This window comes from Pungitius pungitius, chromosome 2 (assembly GCF_949316345.1).
Source record: "Pungitius pungitius chromosome 2, fPunPun2.1, whole genome shotgun sequence".
Lineage (NCBI taxonomy): Eukaryota > Metazoa > Chordata > Actinopteri > Perciformes > Gasterosteidae > Pungitius > Pungitius pungitius.
Genome location: NC_084901.1, coordinates 25,302,087 through 25,325,391, shown reverse-complemented (window position 1 = coordinate 25,325,391; position 23,305 = coordinate 25,302,087). Strand labels below are relative to the sequence as shown.

The window sequence follows — 23,305 nt, the reverse complement described above, 5'->3', positions numbered from 1 at the left end:
ATTCATCTCTGAAAGGCTGAATTAAGTGCCACGGGCAAGACGGGAGTATGGCAAGTTTACACAGCGTCTCGTTCCCTTCAGGGAACTACGGTTACATATGTAACTGAAGACGTTGCATCTCAGGGAACTCAAGCTGCGTAAAAACGCTGTGGGAATGCCAATACCCACTCCACCATACGAGCAAGTGACCGTGGCATGAAGTTAAGACGCACACTCAGACGAGAGCACCTGTGCTCCAAGCGTAGAGTTAAGGTCTAGGCGATAAAATCTCACGAATGTGTGGGGAGAGGACCAGCCTGCCGCCATGCAAACGTCGTGTAGTGATACTTTTCCTGACAAAAGGGCTTTAGAAGCCGCCATACCCCTAGTAGAATGGGCCCGGACAGCCACAGAGGACAGTGAGTGGTCTCTCTGAAGGCAAACAGGTCTACCTCGGTAAGACCGCCTTTCCACAGGAGCTCCACCACCTCGGGGTGGAGTCTCCAGTCCCCGGGCCTCGGCCCCTGTCTCGAGAGGGCGTCTGCCCCCATATAGCCAGAGCCCGCAGGCAACGCCGAGTGACCTTGATCAGACGGCGCTGGTTTCCCCTAGGGGAGAACCCTTTGGCCCTGAGCCACCACTGCAACGGTCTCAAGTGTAACGGGCCGCAAAGGATCACGTAGGATGCCGCTGCCAGGAGACCTAACAGTCTCTGAAACTGTTTCACAGTGAGTGGCTGGCCTAGCTTGGCCTGCTTGACTGCAGAGAGGATCGAAACTACTCGAGCGGGAGACAGATGTGCCCGCATCATGGTCGAATCCCAAACAACGGCCAGGAAGGTGGTCCTATGCACCAACACCTTGATGTTGGGCCGCCAGCCGCTTGGATGGCGCTACAATCAACCAGTCGTCTATGTAGTTCAAAATGCCGATGCCCTGGAGACGCAATGGTGCCAGAGCAGCGTCCACGCATTTGGTAAACATACGGGGTGAGAGGGCTAGGCCGAACGGAAGAGCCCGGTATTTGGTAAGCTTTGTCCCCAAAAGCGAACCTCAGGAACTTCCTGTGTCGTGGGAGGATGGGAATATGAAAGTAAGCGTCCTGAAGATCTACCATGACAAACCAGTCCTCGGACCTGATCTGTGCCACGATCTGTTTGAGGAATCAGGAAACGTTAATTGCCATAATATGTTGTACATACATGGAAATTGTCTTGGCGGTAGGTGCATGACAGAAGACAGTACAATAATGACAACATAGTGCAAATAAGATAAAAATAAAATAAAATAAAAGTATAATAAAATATAAGCTATGGGTTCGTACGCTAAAAACTAAAGCTATGGGTTAGTAAGTTAGAGGAGATAAGATAAAATTGGGAATAAAAATAAAGATAAAGTGCACCAGCTAAACAAAGTGACGAGTGACAAGTGAAAGTGACAGAGTGAACGAATGAACATGGGAGTCAGAGTCAGTCAGAGGGGGCCCCGGCTCTGTTGATGAGCCCGACTGCCAAAGGGAAGAAACTGTTCGTGTGGCGGGGAGGTCTTAGTCCTGATGGACCTCAGCCTCCTGCCGGATGGAAGGGGCACAAACAGTTCATTTCCAGGGTGGGAGGGGTCGGCTAGAATCTTTCTGGCCTGCTTCAAAGTCCTGGCAGCAAACAAGTCCTGGAGAGACGGAAGATTGCAGCCAATCACCCTCTCTGCAGAGTGGATGACACGCTGCAGCCTGCCCTTGGCTGTGGCTGCAGCGTACCACACGGTGATGGAGGAGCAGAGGATGGACTCGATGATGGCCGTGTAGAAGTGCACCATCATCATCTTTGGCAGGTTGAATTTCTTCAGCTGCCTCAGGAAGAACATCTGCTGAGCCTTTTTCGTGATGGAGCAGATGTTCAGCTCCCACTTGAGGTCCTGGGTGATGATGGAGCCCAGGAAACGGAAGTCCACAGTGATGACGGGGGAGTCACACAGGGTGAGGGGGGGAAGGTGGGGGGTGCGTTCTTCCTGAAGTCCACGACCATCTCCACTGTCTTCAGGGCGTTGAGCTCCAGGTTGTTCTCGCTCCACCACGTCACCAGGTGGTCAGACTCCCACCTGTAGGCGGACTCGTCCCCACCAGAGATCAGTTCAATGAGGGTGGTGTCATCAGCAAACTTCAGGAGCTTGACAGGCTGGTGACTGGAGGTGCAGTTGTTGGTGAACAGGGAGAAGAGCAGAGGGGAAAGAAGAAGCCTTGGGGGGAACCGGTGCTGATGGACCGAGAGGCAGAGACGTGTTTCCCCAGCTTCACGTGCTGCTTCCTGTCGGACAGGAAGTCAGTGATCCACTTGCAGGTGGAGTCGGGCACGTGCTGCTGAGAGAGTTTGTCCTGCAGCAGAGACAGGATGATGGTGTGGAAGGCAGAGCTGAAGTCCACAAACAGGATCCTGGCGTAGGTTCCTGGGGAGTCCAGATGCTGGAGGACGAAGTGGAGGGCCATGTTGACAGCATCGTCTACAGACCTGTTGGCTCTGTAGGAGAACTGCAGGGGGTCCAGGAGGGGGTCGGTGAGGGACTTACGGTGGGATAGGACTAGCCGTTCAAAGGACTTCATGACTACGGAGGTCAGTGCGACGGGCCTGTAGTCATTCAGTCCTGTGATCGTGGGCTTCTTGGGAACAGGGATGATGGTGGAGGCCTTGAAGCAGGCTGGGACGTGGCATGTCACCAAGGAGGTGTTGAAGATGGCGGTGAACACAGGAGACAGCTGGTGAGCACAATGTTTCAAGGTGTAGGGCGAGACTGAGTCCGTACCGGCTGCTTTTTGGGGGTTTTGTCTTTTGAAGAGCCGATTGATGTCACTCTCCAAGACAGAGAGGGGCAGTGGGGGAGGGGAGAGTAGTCCAGAGGTGTGAGCACCTGATGGGTCGGGGGAGGTGGTGGAGTTGTGGGGGATGGAGTCAGGACATTGTATTTCAAATCTGCAGTAGAACTCATTCAGCTCATCTGCCAGACGGAGGTCATTCATGGAGTGGGGGGTTTTCGGCTTGTAGTTTGTGAGGTGTTTAAGGCCTCTCCAAACCGAAGCAGAGTCGTTATCTGAGAACTGATGTTGGAGTCGCTCAGAGTACAGTCGTTTAGCGTCTCTCACCGCCTTGCTAAACCTGTATTTAGACTCTGTGTACAGGTCTTTGTCCCAACTCCTAAATGCCTGGTCCTTCTGCAGACGTAGTTTCCTGAGTTCCGCTGTGAACCAGGGTTTGTCGTTGTTATAACTCACCCTGGTGCATGATGGTACCCAGCTGTCCTTACAGAAGCCGATGTAGGAAGTTACAGCCTCGTAAGAGCCCAGGCATCGACGGGATCTTACGAGGTAGCACCATCGTATGCAGGCAGGAAGCCGCCTGCACTGCCGCCGAGCCAGGGCTGCATCCACGGCTGGCATGCTAGCATAGGCATGTCGCTTAGCCTCCGCCACTGACGAATACAAAGCCGCACGCGGGTTGTAAACGCGAGCGGATACCGGCTTCCCTCAGGACGCTGACACCTCAGGGTGGACGTCCGGGAAGAAAGGCAAGCACCAGCGCAGAGGTACTCTACGGGAAGGCAGAAACCGTTCATGCAGCTTACTAGAAGCAGTAGGCTGCTGTTTACCCGCCGGCCAGCTGATATGAAACATGTCAGCTCGGGTGAGGGCCTCCAGCAGTTCTTCACCACGTGAGAGCGGCGTCTCGTCCTGGGTGGAGGAAGCCGCCAAGCGTGCCTCCGACGCCGGAAACGAGCGCCTGGGTCTCGCGTTGAAGGCCGGGAAAAGGCCTCAACCGTCCCGGAATCCTCCGCGAGATCCATTTGTGATCCCCATGAAGACATCAGGCGCTCTGCCTCCGGAGCCGCGGGGAGCGCGCCTCATCGAGCCGTCCTCAGCGAAGAGGGCTCGACGGGAGAGACGGCCCCTCGAGGGCTAGCTGAGCGTGCTCCACGCCCAGGCAGACAACACACAAGGCGTGCGAGTCACTGCCCGTAATGAAACACGGGGGGACACACTGAACAAACCGCTCAGCCATAACACTAGGAAAAACTTCACAGGCACTAGATGAAGGCACAGAGATGAATGGTCCTGCCTTTTGGGTCAATTTATTGTGTCCTGGTCCCGGCGTCACCCCCCTATGACGTACCAGCTCGCCATTGGTTAGATTTCACACGTGCTTCATGTCGCAGTCACGCAGAGGCGTTCCCACAGCGTTTTTACGCAGCTTGAGTTCCCTGAGAGGGAACTGATTATGTTTCATCAGTTTTTCAGACCATTTGTGAGATTTACATGGTGTGTATGGGCAGTGTTGTGCCTGAACGCGTTCATTGAACGATAGTTCATGAACTCGTTCATATTTTGGGCGAACGTGAACTGAACGTACTGTATTAATGCCCGATGAACGTTACTGTTAACGTATTCATTTTGGTGTCTATGAACGACACGTTCTTTCAGGGTAACGTCGTTCAATAGGGTGGCAGATTTCTATAGAAAACACACCGTAAACGCGCCTTAATAAGTACCGGAAAAACACCCGATCTGGCAACACCTGCCACCAGTGTCGCACCGCCACATGCGTCATCAAAAAAAAGAAATGTATGGAGGCCACAGCTGTGTGTAGCAAAGAGGCGGCGTATAATAATTTAAATGAGTTTTATGAAGTTACTGACAAGGTCGGTGAGGATAGGAGGAATCTGACCTTTCTTTGCAAACATTTGCACCTTAATGATAAATCGTGTTTTTATTCCTTATTTAAAAAATATTTAAATTATTTAAGGAGCATGTGTTTGAGAATGTACTGTAGGGGTGAACGCTGCAGCTGCTGCTAGAAAAAAAATTGTGAACTGAACTTTGAACTAGTTCATGTAGAAAGTGAACTTTCCCAACACTGTGTATGGGGCCAGCTACAGACACTGAAGAGCTAGAGGGGAGAGTAGGGTCAGCAGGGTCAGGATCTGGTTCAAAAAATATTTCTAGTTCTAGTTGTTATAATGCAAATTATATTACTACTCTTAAGACTTTTAAAAGGTACTACTGCTATTAATACTTGATTAAAACTATGACTAATATTACCACTGATTACCAACACTACTTGTATATTATTTGAACTGCTATTAATACTAAAATGACTGAGTAGTAGTACTAAAAACACTACGGTAATACTAAATACTACTACTAGAAGTACTGAAAATACTACTCTTACCACTATGATATAAAGTACTACTCATGTGTATACTACTATTAATATTACTAATAATTTTACTACAAATACTTTTATGAATAGTTTTAGTACTACAGATTACTAGTACTACTAACACCACTACTAAAAACTAGTTCATGCATTTGTTACTTCTAGACTGGATTACTGTAATTCTTTGTTATCAGGCTGCTCTTGTAAATCGCTTAAACCTCTCCAACTGATTCAGAATGCTGCAGCACGTGTATTAACAAGAACTAAGAAATGGGATCATATAACTCCTGTATTAACTTCTCTGCACTGGCTTCCTGTTAAATCAAGAATAGAATTTAAGGTACTTCTCCTCACCTACAAGGCACTTGCTGGTGAGGCACCGTCTTATCTTAAAGAGCTTGTTACACCGTACTGCCCTACAAGGCATCTACGCTCCGTAGATGCTGGGCTACTTGTGGTTCCTAGAGTTTTAAAAAGTAGGATAGGGGCCAGAGCCTTCAGTTATCAAGCTCCTCTTTTGTGGAACCAGCTTCCACTTTCAGTCCGGGGGGCAGACTCGGTCAGTTCATTTAAGATAAAGCTTAAAACGTTCCTCTTTGATATTGCTTATAGTTAGGGCTGGCTCAGGTTAGCCTGGACCAGCCCTTAGTTAAGCTGCTCTAAGCTTAGACTGCCGGGGGACTTTTTAGGACACACCGAGCCCCTCTTTCACTCTCACACTCTCACTCTCTCCTCCCACAATCATCCATGTTTTATTAATGTACATCACTAATTAAGCTTCTTTCCGGGAGTTTTTTGTGCTTTCTCGCCTAGCAGGTCTCCGTGGATCATAGTTTCGTGCGGACCCCGGTTCTGACTCCAGGCTCATGGCTCTGCTGACACCTGCTGCTGCCATCATCATTACTTTAAATATGATTCATATTACTGTCATCAAAAACCAACATCTTTCTGCTCTCCCTCCCCACAGAAGCCTCTGTGGATGGTGGTTTTATCTGATGGAGGTTGTCCCTGCAGTGGTCCTGCCGTACACCTGTTCTGCTACTTGCAATTACTTGTATCATTTCAGTTAGAGAAATTGAATGTATTGTACATCTTTTACATTGTTGATTCTGTACACATGACATCCATTGCAGTCTGTCCATCCCGGGAGAGGGATCCTTCCTCTGACGTTCTCCCTAAGGTTTCTTCCCTTTTTTCCCCATCGAAGGGTTTTTTCATATTTTGGGGAGTTTTTCCTGTGCCGATATGAGGGTTTCGGGACAGAGGATGTTGCATGTGTACAGACTGTAAAGCCCTCTGAGGCAAATTTGTAATTTGCGATGTTGGGCTATACAAAATAAAATGAATTGAATTGAATTGAACTACTACTATTTTTTCTATTGCTATTGCTAATTAAACTACTACTACTTATTATACTGCTAATACTACCAGTACCACAATTGCAACTATATAATATATTACTAGTATTTCTTAATTCCATTAATTCTTAATTCTATTAGTATTTTCAGCATTATTAAAAGTTTTTAGCAAATCTTTTGAAATTATTTTAAGCTTCTCCAATTTCTGTATTTTCATCAATTTTTTTTAAAGCTTTTAGTTTTAAGGGCTTTAGCATCACAACACATTTTCTGCAGGAAATGCATTTTCTATTAGCAATCTATGCCTCTCTTTGGAAAATGATCAGAGGATCCAGAGAAATATAACTTGTTTCTTTGACATTTGTCTGAACTGCTTTGTGAGTTTTTGTTTCCAAGTCTAATTCAGTCTCAAGAGGATGTGTTTGAACAGCGATGTTCCTACCTGGTGACAGTGGCCAACACTGTGCTGTGGGGGTCATTGAGCGGGTCCTGGGGCAGCAGCAGGGCTGCCATGCCTCCCGTGGCCAGCGCTCCCCTCCGATGGCACGTCTGAACCAACAGGTCCATGTAACTGCGCAGAAAATGCTTCTCCATATTTACATATTTACTGCGGTCGGGCAAAAGGAAATCCTGTCGGTGACCTGGAGGAGAAACACATGACCTGTTGACATCAATGAGACAGGGACTGCCTTTTCACAAATATGCAAAATGACCCATCAGCTCTTCTACACACGTGGGAGACATAGAGCTTATAGTTGTTGATTTGTGTCTCTTTGTAATTGTTACACTTTTCTCTGCTGCTTTGTGTCTTTTGAAGTCTTTTAATGTCTGGGTGGTACACAAGGTTTGGCTCACCAAATTTATTGACAATAGAAGCTGAATAATCCCAAATGCCACAGTTGAGTCCTGCTGAATGGTCTCGCAGCTCGTAGAGAATCTCCTCCATCTCAAATGCTGCCAATATATTTTCAATTAGCACTGTTGCCTTGATGCTCCCCAGTGGAAGACCCAGCTTCACACACACAAACAGACAAATTCATTAAAATTTATTACATTTAAGGAGCAGATTATTTTATACCACTACTTACAATAAACAGGATGTTCAAGAATTTCAATAAGAAAAAAATGCTGAAAAATAAGTACAAATGCCAAATTGATGTAATTGTAAGGGGTTGATTGTTAGGCTATTTGAAAATGGAAAGTAAAACTACTGCAAACAACCTACAAAAAAAAAGCATACATGCTCGAGTACAACTTGAACTAAAAAACAGGAAAATCTGTCCCACTTTGCCGTATACCATTTACCACTTGGCTTCTCTAGATGTGCATACATGTAGGCTAATGCATGTTGGACGGCCTTGAAGTAGCTTACACCAGGAGAGATGTGTCTGACTGTGACAAATTCCTGGTATTAGCAACACAATTGATCTGAGATTCCGGGATTGAAGTTAAAAATGTAGCCATCATATTGACAGAGTAGAACTGCATATAAAAAGAATTTGTAGGAAAACATGGATTGGCTCGGACCTTGTGTTGTGTCCAGACAAATATCTTGTTCCATAGTCTGGCCTCCATGAAGCTCTCCACCTAGAAAACAAGAGGAGACAGGAGAGCTTCATGTCAACTGTATTCATCTGTGTGACTGAGTAATGGTGTGTATGCCTGTGTATTACTTTGGAGAGGTAGAAAAAGGGTCCACTCTTGTTTTCAAAAAGCATCTTCCCACAGTGAAACATGAGTAGTCCAAAGTCAAAGAGAGGACCTGCAGCCTCTTTCCCTGCCACCTGGCAAACAGATATTTTATAAAAAGGTGAATTATATACTAGTATATAGCATACGACACAAAATAGTGACAAATGTACATCCCATGTTGCCAGGGCAAAGAAATGGATTGGATAATTTCATCTGATGATTTTCAAATTACATTATTTTAAACCACCTGTGGTGGCGGGCGTGGTTTCAGCCCGGCTGCAGGTGGGAGAGCGGGGGAGTGGCTCGGGGAACGGTGCCAGCTGGAGACAATAACAGCCAGCTGGGGATAATTGTGTGTGCTTTTTCCCCCTATTTGAGCAGTGAGGCGGGGGTGAGCGAGAGGGAGGAACACGAGCGAGCCCGACGCCGGCACACTTGACGTGGGAAAAAACAATAAAACTTGTTGCACGTGATCCTGGCTGAGCGTCCCTTTATCCGCACGACCCACGCACATTACACCACCTTTTGCCCGTTACTATGCAAACAGTGTAAATGTGTGGTTGTTTACAACAAACAAAGTAAACGATTAGCTACCACAAATAATACAAATCTTTATTCGACTAATAAATAGGTGTAAATATTTGGTGAAAATTTGCACCAAATGCCAAGACATTAGAAATACAAAAACACACATAAAAGAACTAAAACAACAACAGCTACCATAACAAGGTGTCGGTTTTTAAATTTCTATTATTCATGTTACATAAATTGTATTGATTTAGTTCATCACTCAGTTAAATGATAAAATAACATTTCCAAACCATACAAATTATTCAAATTCAGTTTTAATTAATTAATTTTAATTAAACAATCCCCAAAGTCAGTCTTCAAACCTAATCTGCACTGACTCAATAGAGTGAGTGAGTTAAGTACAAAGGTTATACTACCATCAAGTTGTGCTCCACCATGTTCCAGGCGCGAGGGCGAAGCATCAGCACTGGAGCATGAGATATGTGAGGAAGATCTATGAACACATGGAGGGAGGTCGATGAACGATGCTTTTATGTTCCACAGCGGCAATACTCACACAGATATTCCTCTACGTACAGTAATGTATTGATGCCACTTACTGGGGATCTGGTTGTGAACGGCCTTAAAAACGTTATGAAGGCCTTTGATCTGGTTGTAATATGTAGGGCAGTTCCCATCATCAAAGTCAACCTGTAAGCAAAGGGAGAATTACAGAATCTACAGTAGTGCAGCAGAAAAGCTTAGTGAGGAGTCTGGAAAGATGCTCTGTGAAGCCGATGAGACCCAATTTTCCTGGAATATATGGCTAAAATAGCAGGTGTTAGCATAACTGCTAATAGTTGACAGTAAAAACGTGTGCACAGAAGTCCACAAATAGTGTATGTGCGGACACTATGTATGGACAACAAGGTATTTTTCAAATTTAAGATATGTACATCTAAATATAAAGCTGGGGTTATTCTCTCTTATTTTCTTACTTTTTCCCTGAGTCATTTCACATTATTACACATTACTTTAATTCTGAACTTTGTTTTGGTTTATTTGTATATATATAATTTTGTTTTTAATACTTCCCTCTCTTGTTGGGACTATTTTCAGCGGGGGATAAATCCACATTTGCTTCCCTACTGTTTCTAACTGCAGAATGGTGTAAGTGTAAGGGGGATTAATTCAACTGCAGGGTTGTTGTTATGCCATGGTTTATGGTGTATTCCGGTAATTGTGTTAATATTATGTAATACGTTGCCTTGTATCATTCTGTATTTCCCACATCAACACATTTCTAAGAAAAGCATATGCACATGATCAGAGTAATCTGTATAATAATATGAATATTAAGTTACTAACTGCATATACCTATATTCTCCAGTTCTCCCGTTATTGTGTTGGTTTCATACAGTCACAGTTGGTACCTGTAGGCCTTGTGCTGATGACTGCAGGGCTTTAACAAAGCGCTCGGTGTCACAGGGAGCTAGGTCCCCAATGTCCACGTGTCTTCTCTGGAGCCTCGGGGGGACAGGGAGGACCCTCCAGACTGGATCCCTCCGGATATGTGTGGTACTTTCCAGAAAGCTTGGCAGGTCAGCTGTGAGGTCTAAATGCGCCTTTCTGGAAATCCGTAACTTCAGGACCTGAGTAGAGTAGTAAAAGATGTCTTAACGTGAGATAAACAAGTCTCCCATGCATTTAATTACAAAAAGGCTTTTTGGCTGTCTTACCTGATCCACCTCCTCATCAAATGTGGAGATCAGCTCCTGGAGGAAAAGGAGGGAGCCTGTGCTAAAGAGTGACTCATATTCTGCCTCTAGACCTGGGGGGGGTGGGGAAAGCTCCATACTGACTGGACCTTGTGGACAATAAAGAGTCAACACATATCAGTGGGTACAATAAGGTCACTCTCCATATACAGAAAAGGACTCATTTTAGTGGCCCCAACAGCAGCCTTAAAAGTTTGGAAAGGTTTACCAATTACACATGTGGTCTAATTGTGAATAAAACCTTAACACACATGTGTTAGGGACAGATACCAAAACTGAAGTAATCAGCGTTACAATATGGAGGAGTTGAAGAAGTTATGAATTTGTGCAAATGTGTTGACAGCAGCACTCCTTTCTGCTCCCGCAAAGAAATAAAGAAATAACACAGCGCTGCATCCCTTTATAAACTTATGGCCACTTTGAGGCAGTTAAACAATATCTTTATTTCACATATTATCACAACTTTGTTATCATGAATTTGTTATAGTAATAAAAATCCTCATTAAGTATCCAACTTTAAGGAATCAACATGATTGGCACATGAAACCAATGAGCTGAAAGTTGCTGCAATGCCTCATAGAGCTCCCTTCATGGTAATAATTGTCTTGGGGTTCATTTTCCATGAATGAGCCTGTTTACATTAAATATATTAAATAATATAAAGTAGTATGTCTCAGGAGCACCCAAGTAACTAACTGGTTATGGCACACGTCACTCTGATTCAAGCATCACAACATGTTGTTGTTCAGTTTGACCACGTTTATTCACAAGACATTCATAAGGCTGGTCAAAAATAAAGATGCGTCTGAAACAGCAAATTAAACTTTCCTGATATTCACCATACATTGACATTCTTTACCACCCATAATGTCTATTTAGCTGCAAAATAAAAGAATCTAATGATACTCACAGACACGAGGACAGGTCTCTATTCACACTAGCAGTGGACTTTGGTTATGCACCTACTTTGGTCAATGTTTAAACAGGACAATGTTTGCTTTTATGCAGTTTAAAGTCCTCTGTAAAGATTCATTGATGTCTGTGTTATATGTAAAATTAGAAATGTGATAATTAAAATGCTAATGCCGTAGGTTTACGTTACATGATAAATGTTTGGGATTTTATTTTATTAGGAATTAGTTGATATAATTGGAGATGACCTAAAATCTCAAAGTGGCAATTTTATTTTTTGAGTTTTTTGTTCCTAAAGAAGCCTTACTGTCTAAGAGCACTGGCTTGAATACCTTCTGTTTGGTACCTTCTTATTTAGAAACAAATGTGACCCCTTAGCACCGGTCCCCCTCAGCTCAGGTTGGGTCAGAGGTTGTGTACAGCGATTCTAATGTGGATTTGTGAAGTTGTATTTGTTTTAGAGGACTGGAGAGGGGAGACATGTTAAAAATGTTTAAAAATCTAAATGTGAGAAACAGCGAGATCCTCCTTGTGGCAGTGGCACGCAGTAGTAAGTGAGTGGCCATCGCCAGTAATTCAGTGGTCCGGAGCGAGCGTCACAACGGCACGCTGAGGGTTAAGTTTTCCTAGAAAACGGCCGTTCTGTGTACGACAGGTCAGCTGACGTTAATACGTTATTTTAAATGTATTTTTTAATTTGAGACAAGTGAGCCCCATAGTGGAGATTGTGGGGATGAGGGGGCGGTCTGGTCGGGGTTGGGGGGGGGGTGGCTGTGGCAACTCTGTGGCTTTTGTGGCAACTCTGTGGCTTCTGTGGCACATCAGTGGCTTCTGTGGAAACCTGTTGGGCGTCCCCAAAGCGCCACCCGATCCGCACCCAACAAGAAGCTCCCGAGCTGACTCTTTTTTTATTGACCCGAGTGGGGTTTTGTTTATAATAATCTTCTTAAATTTCTTGGGTTTGCTGAGCATGTTGAGCATCCGCTGAGCAGAGGCTGGGAGAGCCGCGGCTACCCATAGTTAGCTGTAGATAGTTACTGCTCATTTCTCCTGTTGGGGATTAGCAGTGCGCTGATATTTCTTTGTGACTGCTTTCTTGTGGAACCACACAAACCCGTAATTACTGTACATTCACACAATCAATAAAGAAGATTGGAATAACATTTGCTCGGTTCTGATTGATGCACCGCTGTGGTCACACATCCCCAACAGTCCTATAGCTGTCAACCCCTCATTCGATTAATTTTCTTGTATTAGGGGTACAGATAGCAACTAATGTTTGTTCTTCTGAGTTTGTATCTCTATGTGGAAATGCCCTTATTATAAGTCGCTTTGGATAAAAGCGTCAGCTAAATGACATGTAATGTAATGTAAATACATGTATACTGCCACCTGGTGGTATGAGCACTGTTTTGGTGCTTGAAATTGGTTGACTTACGTGTTGTCTTCTGAAAAGCAATGGAATATATTAATTAAATAGTATATAAATGTCTAAAAAAGCATTTTGTAATTACATTTATTTGAGTGTTGCCACAGAGTTGCCACAGAAGCCAGAGTTGCCTCAGCCCCCTCCTCCCCCACCCCCCACACACACGAACCCACGGAACACTGCCCCCCGACCAGTATTTTTTAATAAAAAGCCCTCTGAGGCAAACTTTCACAGACGTATCTGGCATAAAGTGACTGAGGGGGGATGCTACCATACATTTGTACATAGTTGCTACTCACTTTCACCAGGAAGTATTTTATCAAACGCGTATGAATCGCCGGTCTTACGTATTTCCGTTTCCGCCCTCGCAGTCCTCTTGACACCTTAGGTGAGTAGTGGGGCTGACACATTAATGAAAAGCCATGGAGAACAAGGCAGAGATGCAAGAAGCGATTAAAATCCAAGGGGAAGTCGTTCGGAAGTTAAAGTCCGAGAAGGCGAGTAAAGATCAGGTGCGTAACCTTACTCCTCTCTAACCATCGCTTCACCATCACCAGACAACTAACTTCACGCATATGCAAAGATTACAGTAAATCCCAAGGTCCAACTGTTCGTTCCGTTATGCCGCCTTTATTATGCCTAATTATAGGATGTTGTCCACAAGCGATTTAACGTTAACCTTAAATCCCGTCAACCTTCAACGTTGACTTGGATCCTGCTTGTAGCCCAAAGACATTTGGCCTGCTGTAACAGCGGCAGCTTTAGACATGTGCATTTAAGCTTTCACTTTGCTCCATGCGGGCATCCACTCAGCCACAGCGGCTAGCGGCCTCCAATGTAAGGGCTAACGTTAGCCAACGTCAACTAGCCCCGTCCGCTAACCGCCCTGCTGAGTTGTGTCTATTTAAGGTTAGATAGCTGGTGTTAATACCGACTCACACAACGAATGAGTACGGATTCTATAAGAGAACCATGGCCCGATGCGCCCAGATATGTGGGAGTGGAAAAGACAACAAAAAAGTAACATCTGATGCAATAACCTGCCTCATTAGCGTAGGCAGGGAGTATTGTTTGATAGAGTACACCATCTGCCCTTCGTATCAGCCATCGCACAGGTTATCACTGAAGACCACCTCCATGTGACCCCTTTAGTCTTAGCCGCTGGGAACCAGTGGTTCTTCCCCTGATATTTGAGATCTTCCTCTGCTAAAGTGCATCCATAGAGAAAGATGCAGCAGATGGAGGAATGTAGAGGTATTGTGTGAGATGGATGCTCCATAATGAAAGTTTCAAACCTTAAAGAGAGAAAGCTGGAGTCCTATGGTTTAGTTGTCTGACTTTTACCAACACAACATCATCGACACAATGAAGCAAAAGGTCTTTTTCATAGTACATTTGACAGTCATATTTTCTTATTCATATTTTCTTATGTACATAGACATTAAGACGTATGAATAAAAGACATAACCCGGGGCTCTGTTCTGGTCAAGTGTCCCAGTAAGCGCCCATTCTCCAGCAGGGCCGAGATCCTCCTCGTGGCAGTGGCAGACAGTGGCAACCGCCAGTAAATCATTGCCACGTACGGGACAGGCGTCACAAGGGCGAGCTGATGGGGCGGAGCCAAATTTTACAACATCGGCCATTGTTTGTCAATCAGTTTTGTTGAGACACCTGAGGCAGCCCCCCTGCCCTGTTCTCTATCTAATCCACCTGAGCCGCTTCTAAGAGCAGGGGGGTTTACTACATATAAAAATAAAACAGATGAAGACCATGAATTCATCGCCTTGCCTCAACACCCCCCCCCTTCTCCTCAACTACAATGAAAAAAACTGATTTATGCAGGTGACCTGTCGTACAAACAATGAACGATACCTGATAATTTGGCTCCACCGGGGTTTAAATGTGAGGAGTTCTACCAGGAGCCTGTCTTTGTGTGTGTGTTTGTCACTGCGTTGCTCTGCCTTCTTTCATTGACTTGATCTCATGTTCTATCCTCCACGCTGTGATGATGATGATGATGATCGGTCATGCACTGCCCTACCATAGTGCTAGGGTTGCTTACTCCTTTTCTCCTGTTCTCCCTGCTGACCATCAATGACCTCGACCTGCCTCACCCGTCATCATCTACCTCGCTCTCTGGTGAATCCAACCCTCCTGGAATCATTGCTCAACACTCTTCCTGGTTCTACTTCTGACACTTTTGATTGGCTGCTGTGGCTGGCCATTACTACTGGACATGGTTGTACCCATGATGCACTCCTGAATTTTTGCCTGTCGAACTCCTGGACCTGTATTTTTTTATTTGTCCGCTGAACATGCTGGGCATGTTTTGTGTTCGTACTTGTTCTGGTCTGATGGGCCTTCTGGCTGCACCGCGTGTCCGATCACTGCATTCTTTGCCTGGGATCACTGTGGCTCAGGTAGGCCTTTGGTGGTGTATGTGCATGTGTGTCTTTTCATGTAATATTATGTAGCCTGTGTATAGCCTCGTGTTTCTTTGCAATGTCCAATGCAGTATGTCTCTGTAGGTGTTCTCATCTTCTGGTATGTGTGCATGTGTGTACTGCAGATTGATGAAGAGGTAGCCAAACTGCTGGAGCTCAAGGCCCAGATAGGAGGAGACAATGTCAAACATCAGTTTGTCCTCAAGACTGCAAAGGTAAGACCACAGTTGAGATGGTGTCCTTAAGTCACAGAGCACTGCTGGGAAAGAAACCCGAAAGGCTTTTGTGCCGCTGAGACCATTTTTGAGGTGTTCATAATGCTGGGCAGGCATGAGCTGGCAAAAAAAGGAAAATATTACTATTATTGACAAATATACCAGTATCATGTGGTATTGTATCAAATTCTGGTATTGTATCGTAAGCTTCAGGATTTGATCTATAAACACTGATGTTTATGGCAGGTACTGTATCAAAACCATTATTGTATTGTGACACCCCTTAAATATCAATTTAAAGTGTTAATAAACACTTGAAAAGCCAGTCCAGAGTATTTAACGGTGAAGTTCATGGCGAGCGGAAGAACTTGAGAGGTCACCGGCGTCTTATTAGTCGTACGTTTGGGAGCATTACCTGTACTTTTTGTTTAATGACTGAGTATAGGTGGTAGACAACCATTACGGTATGTCAGCATTGTTTACAAAGAAGCCATACGAACACCGCAATAAATCAAGCACAGCCACACATCTGAAGGGAGTGGGGTAAGGCTGCAGCAACAAGGTATCCTCGCAGCATTTAGGAAATGTTCCGTGGCCGAATTCAACCGGGCAAAAGCCATGACAGTTGATTATTCAGGATTGAGTAAAGGAAGAGGGTATCAAGTCAACATTTCAATTCATGTTGCACTTGAACAGAATGGAGAATTCTAATTAGGGCTGTCAACGAGCAAAGTGCACACAGACAGCAGGAACTCTCTAGTTCAACATGTTCCACCTGGTGGAATTCTGCCTCCAAGATGTTCTAATGTGGTTCAGTTTGTGTTTAAAATAACATTAACAGTTAATCAACAAATACATGCTATCTAAAGTGATCACTCACTTGTAAGATTTAGTCTTCAAAAGAAAATAATCATTCATTAATAACACTGTAACAACGATTATTATTGGCAAAAAAAATTGTCCTAATACTATGTATTCATTTACTTAATATAAAATTGTATTCCTGCAATGTTTTTGTGTAAAATGAATTGAAAATTGAAATTGTAGATTACATCCATCCAGTGTGACCAATTTTTGAGGAGAACCGTTGTATTGAGAGAGCGCAGAGATAACTGCTTCAGTTCTCCCTCTCAAAGGGCGCTCACATGCCAACATGTTGTAAATTGTAAAAAAAAATGTAAAAAACAGTAACAACACATTCATATAATTGTTTTAAGAACAAACAAAGATGAACTTCTTATACACGTTCCTTTGAAGTAGTTCTACCTCCCTGGAGTGTCTGATTAAAACCCAGCACATGTCATCCTCTGTCAGGGAACCAGGGACTATAACCCCAAGCAGATGGCTATCAGAGAGAGAGTCTTCAGCACTATCATTGGCTGCTTCAAACGCCACGGAGCAGAAACCATTGACACACCTGTTTTTGAGCTGAAGGTAGATAATCACAACACAATTGAACACGTTTGTGGCTCCGCACATGTGAACATCTCCTGCTCAAACCTGGTGTCTTGTGATCTCTCTGTGGTGGCCAGGAAACGTTGACGGGAAAATATGGAGAAGATTCCAAGCTGATCTATGACCTGAAAGACCAAGGAGGCGAGCTGCTGTCTCTCAGATATGACCTTACCGTATCCTTCAAAGACACACAGCCATGAGCATCAGCTGGCTAACAGCATGGTTAAGGGTGCCTCCTATTCAGTGAAAATACAGGACTGAATACCAACAGAGATGATATGCTTGTTGCCTCAGATTGTACTTCCATAAAGAGATTACTCTTCTCGAGGATTTTACGCGCTGAAAGAACAACGTGTTTCCTTCAAAGCAAGCAGCAGTGTGTTGTCCTTGATCGTCCTCCTCAGGTGCCTTTTGCCCGCTACCTGGCAATGAACAAGATAACCAACATCAAACGATACCACATCGCTAAGGTCTACCGCCGCGACAACCCGGCCATGACCCGCGGCCGCTACCGGGAGTTCTACCAGTGTGTGAGTCCTCGTGAGATGCGTGTTTCACTCCCCACGGGGCCAGTGAAACCCGTCCAAACCCCATCTGCACTACTTGAACTAGTGAATGCGTGTGTGTTCCAGGACTTTGACATCGCAGGGCAGTATGACGCCATGATTCCTGATGCAGAGTGTCTGAAGATTGTCCATGACATCCTTAGTGAGCTGGACCTGGGAGACTTCCAGATCAAGGTTTGTCCCATCCATTCGCTGAAACCGGTAGACTGATCCCCATTCCTATACCCCACCAACCTGTTGGAGGCATTTTCCTGGGGAGGATATTGCATGTGTATAGATTGAAGCCATCGAAGATATTTTTTTTATTTTGGACAAACTTATTTTATCTATATATAAGTGATTTTAAACCCGTCCATCAGCTGTTGCCTGATTCAGGCTGTGGACTAATGGGGACGTTGTGGACTTCTCATTATTAATGATTATTAATGTCCTCCGTGTATAGGTCAACGACAGACGCATTCTTGATGGGATGTTTGCTGTGTGTGGTGTGCCAGATGACAAGTTCCGCACCATCTGTTCAACAGTGGATAAACTGGACAAGGTACGTGACCAGGCTGAGCTTCTCAGTTCAGGACTCACCAACGAAGAGCTGACCCTCACGAACGCGATCATCTGTGGTTCTGTTCATGCAACTTCCTGTCCAAACCCAGATGCCCTGGGAGGACGTGAGAAGGGAGATGGTGAATGAGAAGGGCCTGTCAGAGGAGGCAGCCGACCAGATTGGGGAGTACGTCAGTTTAAAAGGTGAGACTCTCCCTAAGGTCACTCGAGATGGGGGACATCAGGGCATGTTGGTCACCAGGGAGGCATTGCTCCCAACCGTTCTGGCCAGCTGACGGGTCAACCCCCGTAAGCTGGCCGGTCCTCAGAGTTGGCGAGACTTGGTTATTTGAAAAGTGGCTCGTAATCCTGTAAAGTGGGCCACCCTGTTCTATATGGTCAGCTACATGTATATGACTCATATACATGATCTGTGGGCTCTACTGCCTAGCTGGGGCAGACCAAAATGGAGCTAGATGAACATTGAATATTATTAAATTATTTGACTTCCATTCCCCAGTGGGACACAAACGACAGGCAGACGTGTAAACAGGCAACTGTTTCTATTGCAGGTGGAATGGAGTTGGCAGAGCGCCTCCTCCAGGACCACAAGATGTGCACGAGCAAGCAGGCCTGTGCCGGCCTGTCCGACATCAAGCTGCTCTTCAGCTACCTGCAGCTCTTCCAGGTCACAGACAAGGTGAGAGAGGCTGTTAGTCATCAGATCTGCGAACCTGTTGCTTTTCGGCAAAGTTTTTATTTGGGGGGGTTTAACCAGTCGGCCAGCGTTTCAGAGATTGGAGTGAGACAAGGAGAAAAGGTGATGTCATGATTATCGCAATAAAACGTCTTTGATGTGACGTAAGTTGCATTGGCCAATCATCGTTGAGAGCTCTACAGCGTCTTCATTTTCCTTCCAACTTTCCATCCTTTCACGCCAACTCAGTGCTGACAAGTGGGCAGCTTTCCAAACCTTCTTGGCAACTTTTTTAGTGAGAAACATTTCCTGGTGTTATTGGAGCCTGTTCTGGTGTCTGACGTGAAAGCACGTATCGTTCTGCAGTTACTCTCCTCAGCGAGTCTCCCTTCTTCCCTTCTTCTTTCTTTACTCTCTCCGCTCCAGGTGGTGTTTGACCTCAGTCTGGCTCGGGGTCTGGACTACTACACAGGGATCATTTATGAGGGTGTGCTGACTCAGGCGGGTGTGGCCCCCGGCTCCATTGAAGCCCAAAATGGGGTCCCTGCAGAGGAGAGTGTGAGCGTCGGCAGCGTGGCCGGCGGCGGTCGGTACGACGGCCTGGTGGGCATGTTTGACCCCAAGGGCAGGAAGGTGCCATGTGTGGGCGTCAGCATCGGCATTGAGAGGATCTTCTCCATCCTGGAGCAGAAGGCGGAGGTAAATGTTAAAGCACTGGGGAACATCTAACATCTGCCGTTTATACAGTCTAAAACAAGTTTCTCCCAGAAAGAACCTTGATGTACAAGAATGGGAAGCCTTTGAGTTTTTTAGGAACGCAATTATTTATATTGCCTGTTTAGATTTTGTTGGTCAGCTGTGTGTTGGATTGATATTAAGTTTGTGTGGATGTCAAGACTAATGATGTTGTGATCTTCAGGCCTCAACAGAGAAGGTCCGTACCACGGAGGTTCAGGTCATGGTGGCGTCGGCTCAGAAGAACCTGCTGGAGGACAGACTCCGACTTCTCACCGAGCTCTGGAATGCTGGCATCAAGGTGTGTGTGGCTCCATTCCATTTCCTGTTGTGTCTTTTCTCAGAGATCTGATCGGGTCACACAGCAAACTTTTAAATGTTTATTATTTCAATAAAGCAGCTGGAAGCTTTAATCATTCAATTTAGCAGCAAACGGTTGAGCTCCAGTTTACAAGACCTCTGGGTCATGTCTAGTTTCTGGAGATAACTGTTAGCAGGCCTAAACAGCGTTGGTTCGGGTCTCTTTAGTGTGGTTGTAGCAAAACTTTAGCAAAACTGCTAAAGCTGAACATTTCTGTCCCGGTTGGGAATTGTTGCAGTGGACTGCCTAGAGGAGGTATGTGTTTTGGGAGTGAGTGTTTTAAGATACAATGCTGTCATAGTCCGGACTATTGAGACCAACTGTATCCTGTGTCTGCATGTATCCAGGCTGAGGTGATGTACAAGAAAAACCCCAAACTGCTGAGTCAGCTGCAGCACTGCGAGGAGTCCGGGATCCCCTTGGTAGCCATCCTGGGAGAACAGGAGCTCAAGGATGGAGTGGTGAAGCTCCGTGTTGTGGCATCCAGAGAGGAGGTATGAGTCCAAAGAACACATCATTTATTTGATCATTGGCTTTCCAAAATGAAGTTAAAACACCTATAGGTCATAGACCTGCCAATGTTTCTCCAAAATGTTCTATTGGTTGAAAAACAAACTTTTAATCGGTTAATTAGTTCATTTTTGTATCTATTGACAGCCTTAGAATTTATCAAGATGATCTGGTTGCTCTCTGTGGTCCTGATCTCGGTTAACTACTACTCAGATGATGGCCAGCTGTGTTTGAACACACCCTCGATGCTGAGGCTCCGCCCCCTGATCACCACTGCGCAGACTCTTGAACCTAAATGACCAGTACATGACCGCAGCGCCTGTATCAGGAATATTTGGGTTTACTTTTGGATTGTTGGTAGAGATTAATAACATGTCAACATCACAAAATAGAATATTATAATAATATAGCTTTATAGAGGATCTGAAAATCCCCCAGTCGGCCAGCCTGGATACAGATCTCCAAGGAGGACGCGTTGCTCACACCCTTTGAGCCTTAATATAGTGAGAGCTTTGTTGGTGGACTAAGCTTTCTGTGCTTGTCTTCTCTCCACAGGTGGACGTCTCTAGAGCAGCTCTTATCGATGAGATCCGGAGAAGGACCTCTCAGGTCTAGACTCTGCAGAGCTCCACAAAATAGCATGAGGAGCTTTGTGTCAGAGAAAAACCATCGAGATGGATTTGTTGCAGAAATGAGTTCTGAACGTTCCTGCTTTTAGTGTCAACTTTGTTTAATAGTGAGGAAGAACGCATTGATGTTAACTATTAGTTACCAACAAGTCCCAGTTTCTAATTATCCATAAAGCTGCTGTTAAAAAAACACATCTTTCATCTGATACTCATTCGGCCTACGATGCCATTCTGTTCCGTACATTTACTTGTAGGCTGATATACATGCTTTGATGCCACATGGGAACTTGAACTCTACTTGTATTGAAGTTGACTGTCCTGTGTGTGTGAAATAAACCCATCCTTCTGCTCAATCCAAGGCCCTTTCTCAACATGCGTTCTTGTGTGAAACGTCGCGGCCCAAGTAACGTTTCCAATACTAAATCTCGCCGAGAACGGTCATAATACCGGGATGTGACTCACCCTGCCCATTTTACCCAAAATGCATTGGAGCAGATTTATCTGTTCTTGTGAGAGACAAATATCCCAGAATGTGTTTCATCTCAGCAACAGACAACAATGGCAGAGGAAAACGTACACAAGTTGAATTTTATAAATCCCTTAGTTGCGGTTTGTTGTTACAGCAATATTTCTTTAGTCTGTTTGCCAACATTGAGCCTTCTTAACTATTCGCTCCAGGGTGTGTGAGATGTGAGGTGTGGGGTGTAGTTGACGGGACGGTCAGCCTCACCTCACTCTACAGATAAGCAGCGTGTTCTCGGCAGTCTTGTGAAATGCTCTGCTGGTATTCGTGTCTCCGTAGCAGTTATACATGGGCCATGACTATAAATGTGCGTTCTCATGTAACCATCAGTCTGGAATCTTCTATCTGTTCTAGGTATTGAGAAATGGCTCAAGAAAACCAGCCACTTTATTATCTGATATGATCAGAGGTGTGAAATACTTATTGTTACTCTATTTAAGTAGAAATTTTGGGTATCTATACTTTACTTGAGTATTTATTTTTCAGACGACTTTTCACTTCTACTCGCGCAAATATCTGTACTTTCTTCTTATATTTAAAAAATCGCCTCGTTACTCCTATTTCATTCATACATGTCAACCCTCCCGATTTTTCCGGGAGACCCCCGAATTTCAAAGCCCCTCCCGAAAATCCCCCGGACAGACCTTTCTCCCAATTTCCACCCGGACAACAATATTGCAACACCATCCGTCACTGGGCGCGGCGTTTCAGACCGAACAATAATAAAGGTTACACCTTGAAGTCAAGCGCGGCAATTAGAACGCAAAACGACTGGCGCTGCAAAGAAAACCGCTATTTTGATAACCGACCACTCCCCATCATTAGAAAAGCGATGCGCCCCCCCCCATGATGTAGTAAACCATGGGGAGACACTGCAGTCTGATCAATGGGAACAAAGTGTGTGTCCTCTGACTCGTGTCATGTAGCCGTATCTAGAACATGTTTTTTTTTGTTTAAGTCATACAGCATGCGGGTCGATACGTGTGTCCCTCTGTTGTTGTAGCGTCGCCTCTCGAATGTCGCCATGTTTCCGTCATCCGGCAGGTCACGTGACCCGAAGGCACCTTGCCATCGTGTTGTAACGGACTGACGGACTGATTGTTCTTAACGGACATTTTTTTCCTTTCAATACTTTTCCTTTTTTACTTTTAGTTTTAAAACCAGTACTTTTACTTAAGTAAAAAGCTTGAGCTGATACTTCCATTTCTACAAAAGTAATGAAATACCAGGTGTCAAAAGTATTTTTGACACCTGGTATTTCATTACTCAAGTAGATGTATAGATACTAGGTTTTGAAAATACTTTTGTCAAAAATACTTTTGACACCTGGATATGACACACTAGTTATTTTCACAAAACACCTTCCAAAAAATGGTATAGATTTTAGGTTATATCGCCCATCTCTACCCAAACTACAGAAGACAACAAAGATTCTGAGTGTCATTTTATCACTTTCTAAACTTATTGTAATCGGTGTAATGCTTTAATCTGCAATCACAGAGGGAGTGATTTTTCTTCAGATCCACTAGATTTCAAAATATTGGAAGGATTAATTGTATTGCAGTGCTTTGAATCAATACAAATATCAGCGTCATTCAGCTTAGCTGGTGCATTAGCAACAGAATTGAAAATGAGATGCTGCGCCTGTAACAGGATTTAAGTGATCTGATGACCTGATGTTAACCAGTTTGTCAAACAATTACCAAAACGTGATCCTTCCGACATGGTTGATGTTTACATTCAAGTCGTAACAAAAGCCACTATAGTTTGTG

At 44.8% G+C, this 23,305-nt stretch overlaps 2 protein-coding genes across 7 annotated transcripts in view; one reads left to right on the top strand and one right to left on the bottom strand.

Moving 5' to 3' along the window:
• Nucleotides 1–11,506, bottom strand: part of ugl (ureidoglycolate lyase) — a 33,989-nt gene extending 22,483 nt beyond the window's left edge. For 3 of the 5 annotated variants that reach the window (XM_037460899.1, XM_062560722.1, XM_037460902.2), the window contains exons 1-9: nt 11,428–11,506; nt 10,479–10,606; nt 10,173–10,391; nt 9,360–9,450; nt 9,177–9,253; nt 8,211–8,321; nt 8,065–8,124; nt 7,393–7,549; nt 6,980–7,178 (exon numbers count right to left, since the gene is read on the bottom strand). In XM_037460899.1, coding sequence (XP_037316796.1) covers nt 6,980–7,178; nt 7,393–7,549; nt 8,065–8,124; nt 8,211–8,321; nt 9,177–9,253; nt 9,360–9,450; nt 10,173–10,391; nt 10,479–10,595 — 1,031 coding nt within the window. In that variant the 5' untranslated portion in view covers nt 10,596–10,606; nt 11,428–11,506. The other 2 variants (XM_037460901.1, XM_037460900.2) reach the window with 2 other exon arrangements.
• A 1,689-nt stretch (nt 11,507–13,195) lies between these two features.
• Nucleotides 13,196–21,363, top strand: hars (histidyl-tRNA synthetase). 2 transcript variants are annotated; one of them, XM_037460904.2, is made up of 14 exons: nt 13,228–13,370; nt 14,905–15,278; nt 15,428–15,517; nt 16,832–16,951; nt 17,050–17,145; nt 17,377–17,502; nt 17,605–17,712; nt 17,981–18,079; nt 18,189–18,282; nt 18,651–18,778; nt 19,202–19,474; nt 19,695–19,811; nt 20,219–20,365; nt 20,937–21,363. In XM_037460904.2, exons 2-14 carry the CDS (start codon nt 15,174–15,176, stop codon nt 20,994–20,996), a joined length of 1,563 nt encoding a protein of 520 aa, XP_037316801.2. In that variant the 5' UTR covers nt 13,228–13,370; nt 14,905–15,173; the 3' UTR covers nt 20,997–21,363. The 2 variants fall into 2 exon arrangements, with proteins under 2 accessions (XP_037316802.2, XP_037316801.2); XM_037460905.2 differs by lacking the exon at nt 14,905–15,278 and having other exon boundaries at nt 13,196–13,370.
• The last annotated feature ends 1,942 nt before the right edge of the window (nt 21,364–23,305 follow it).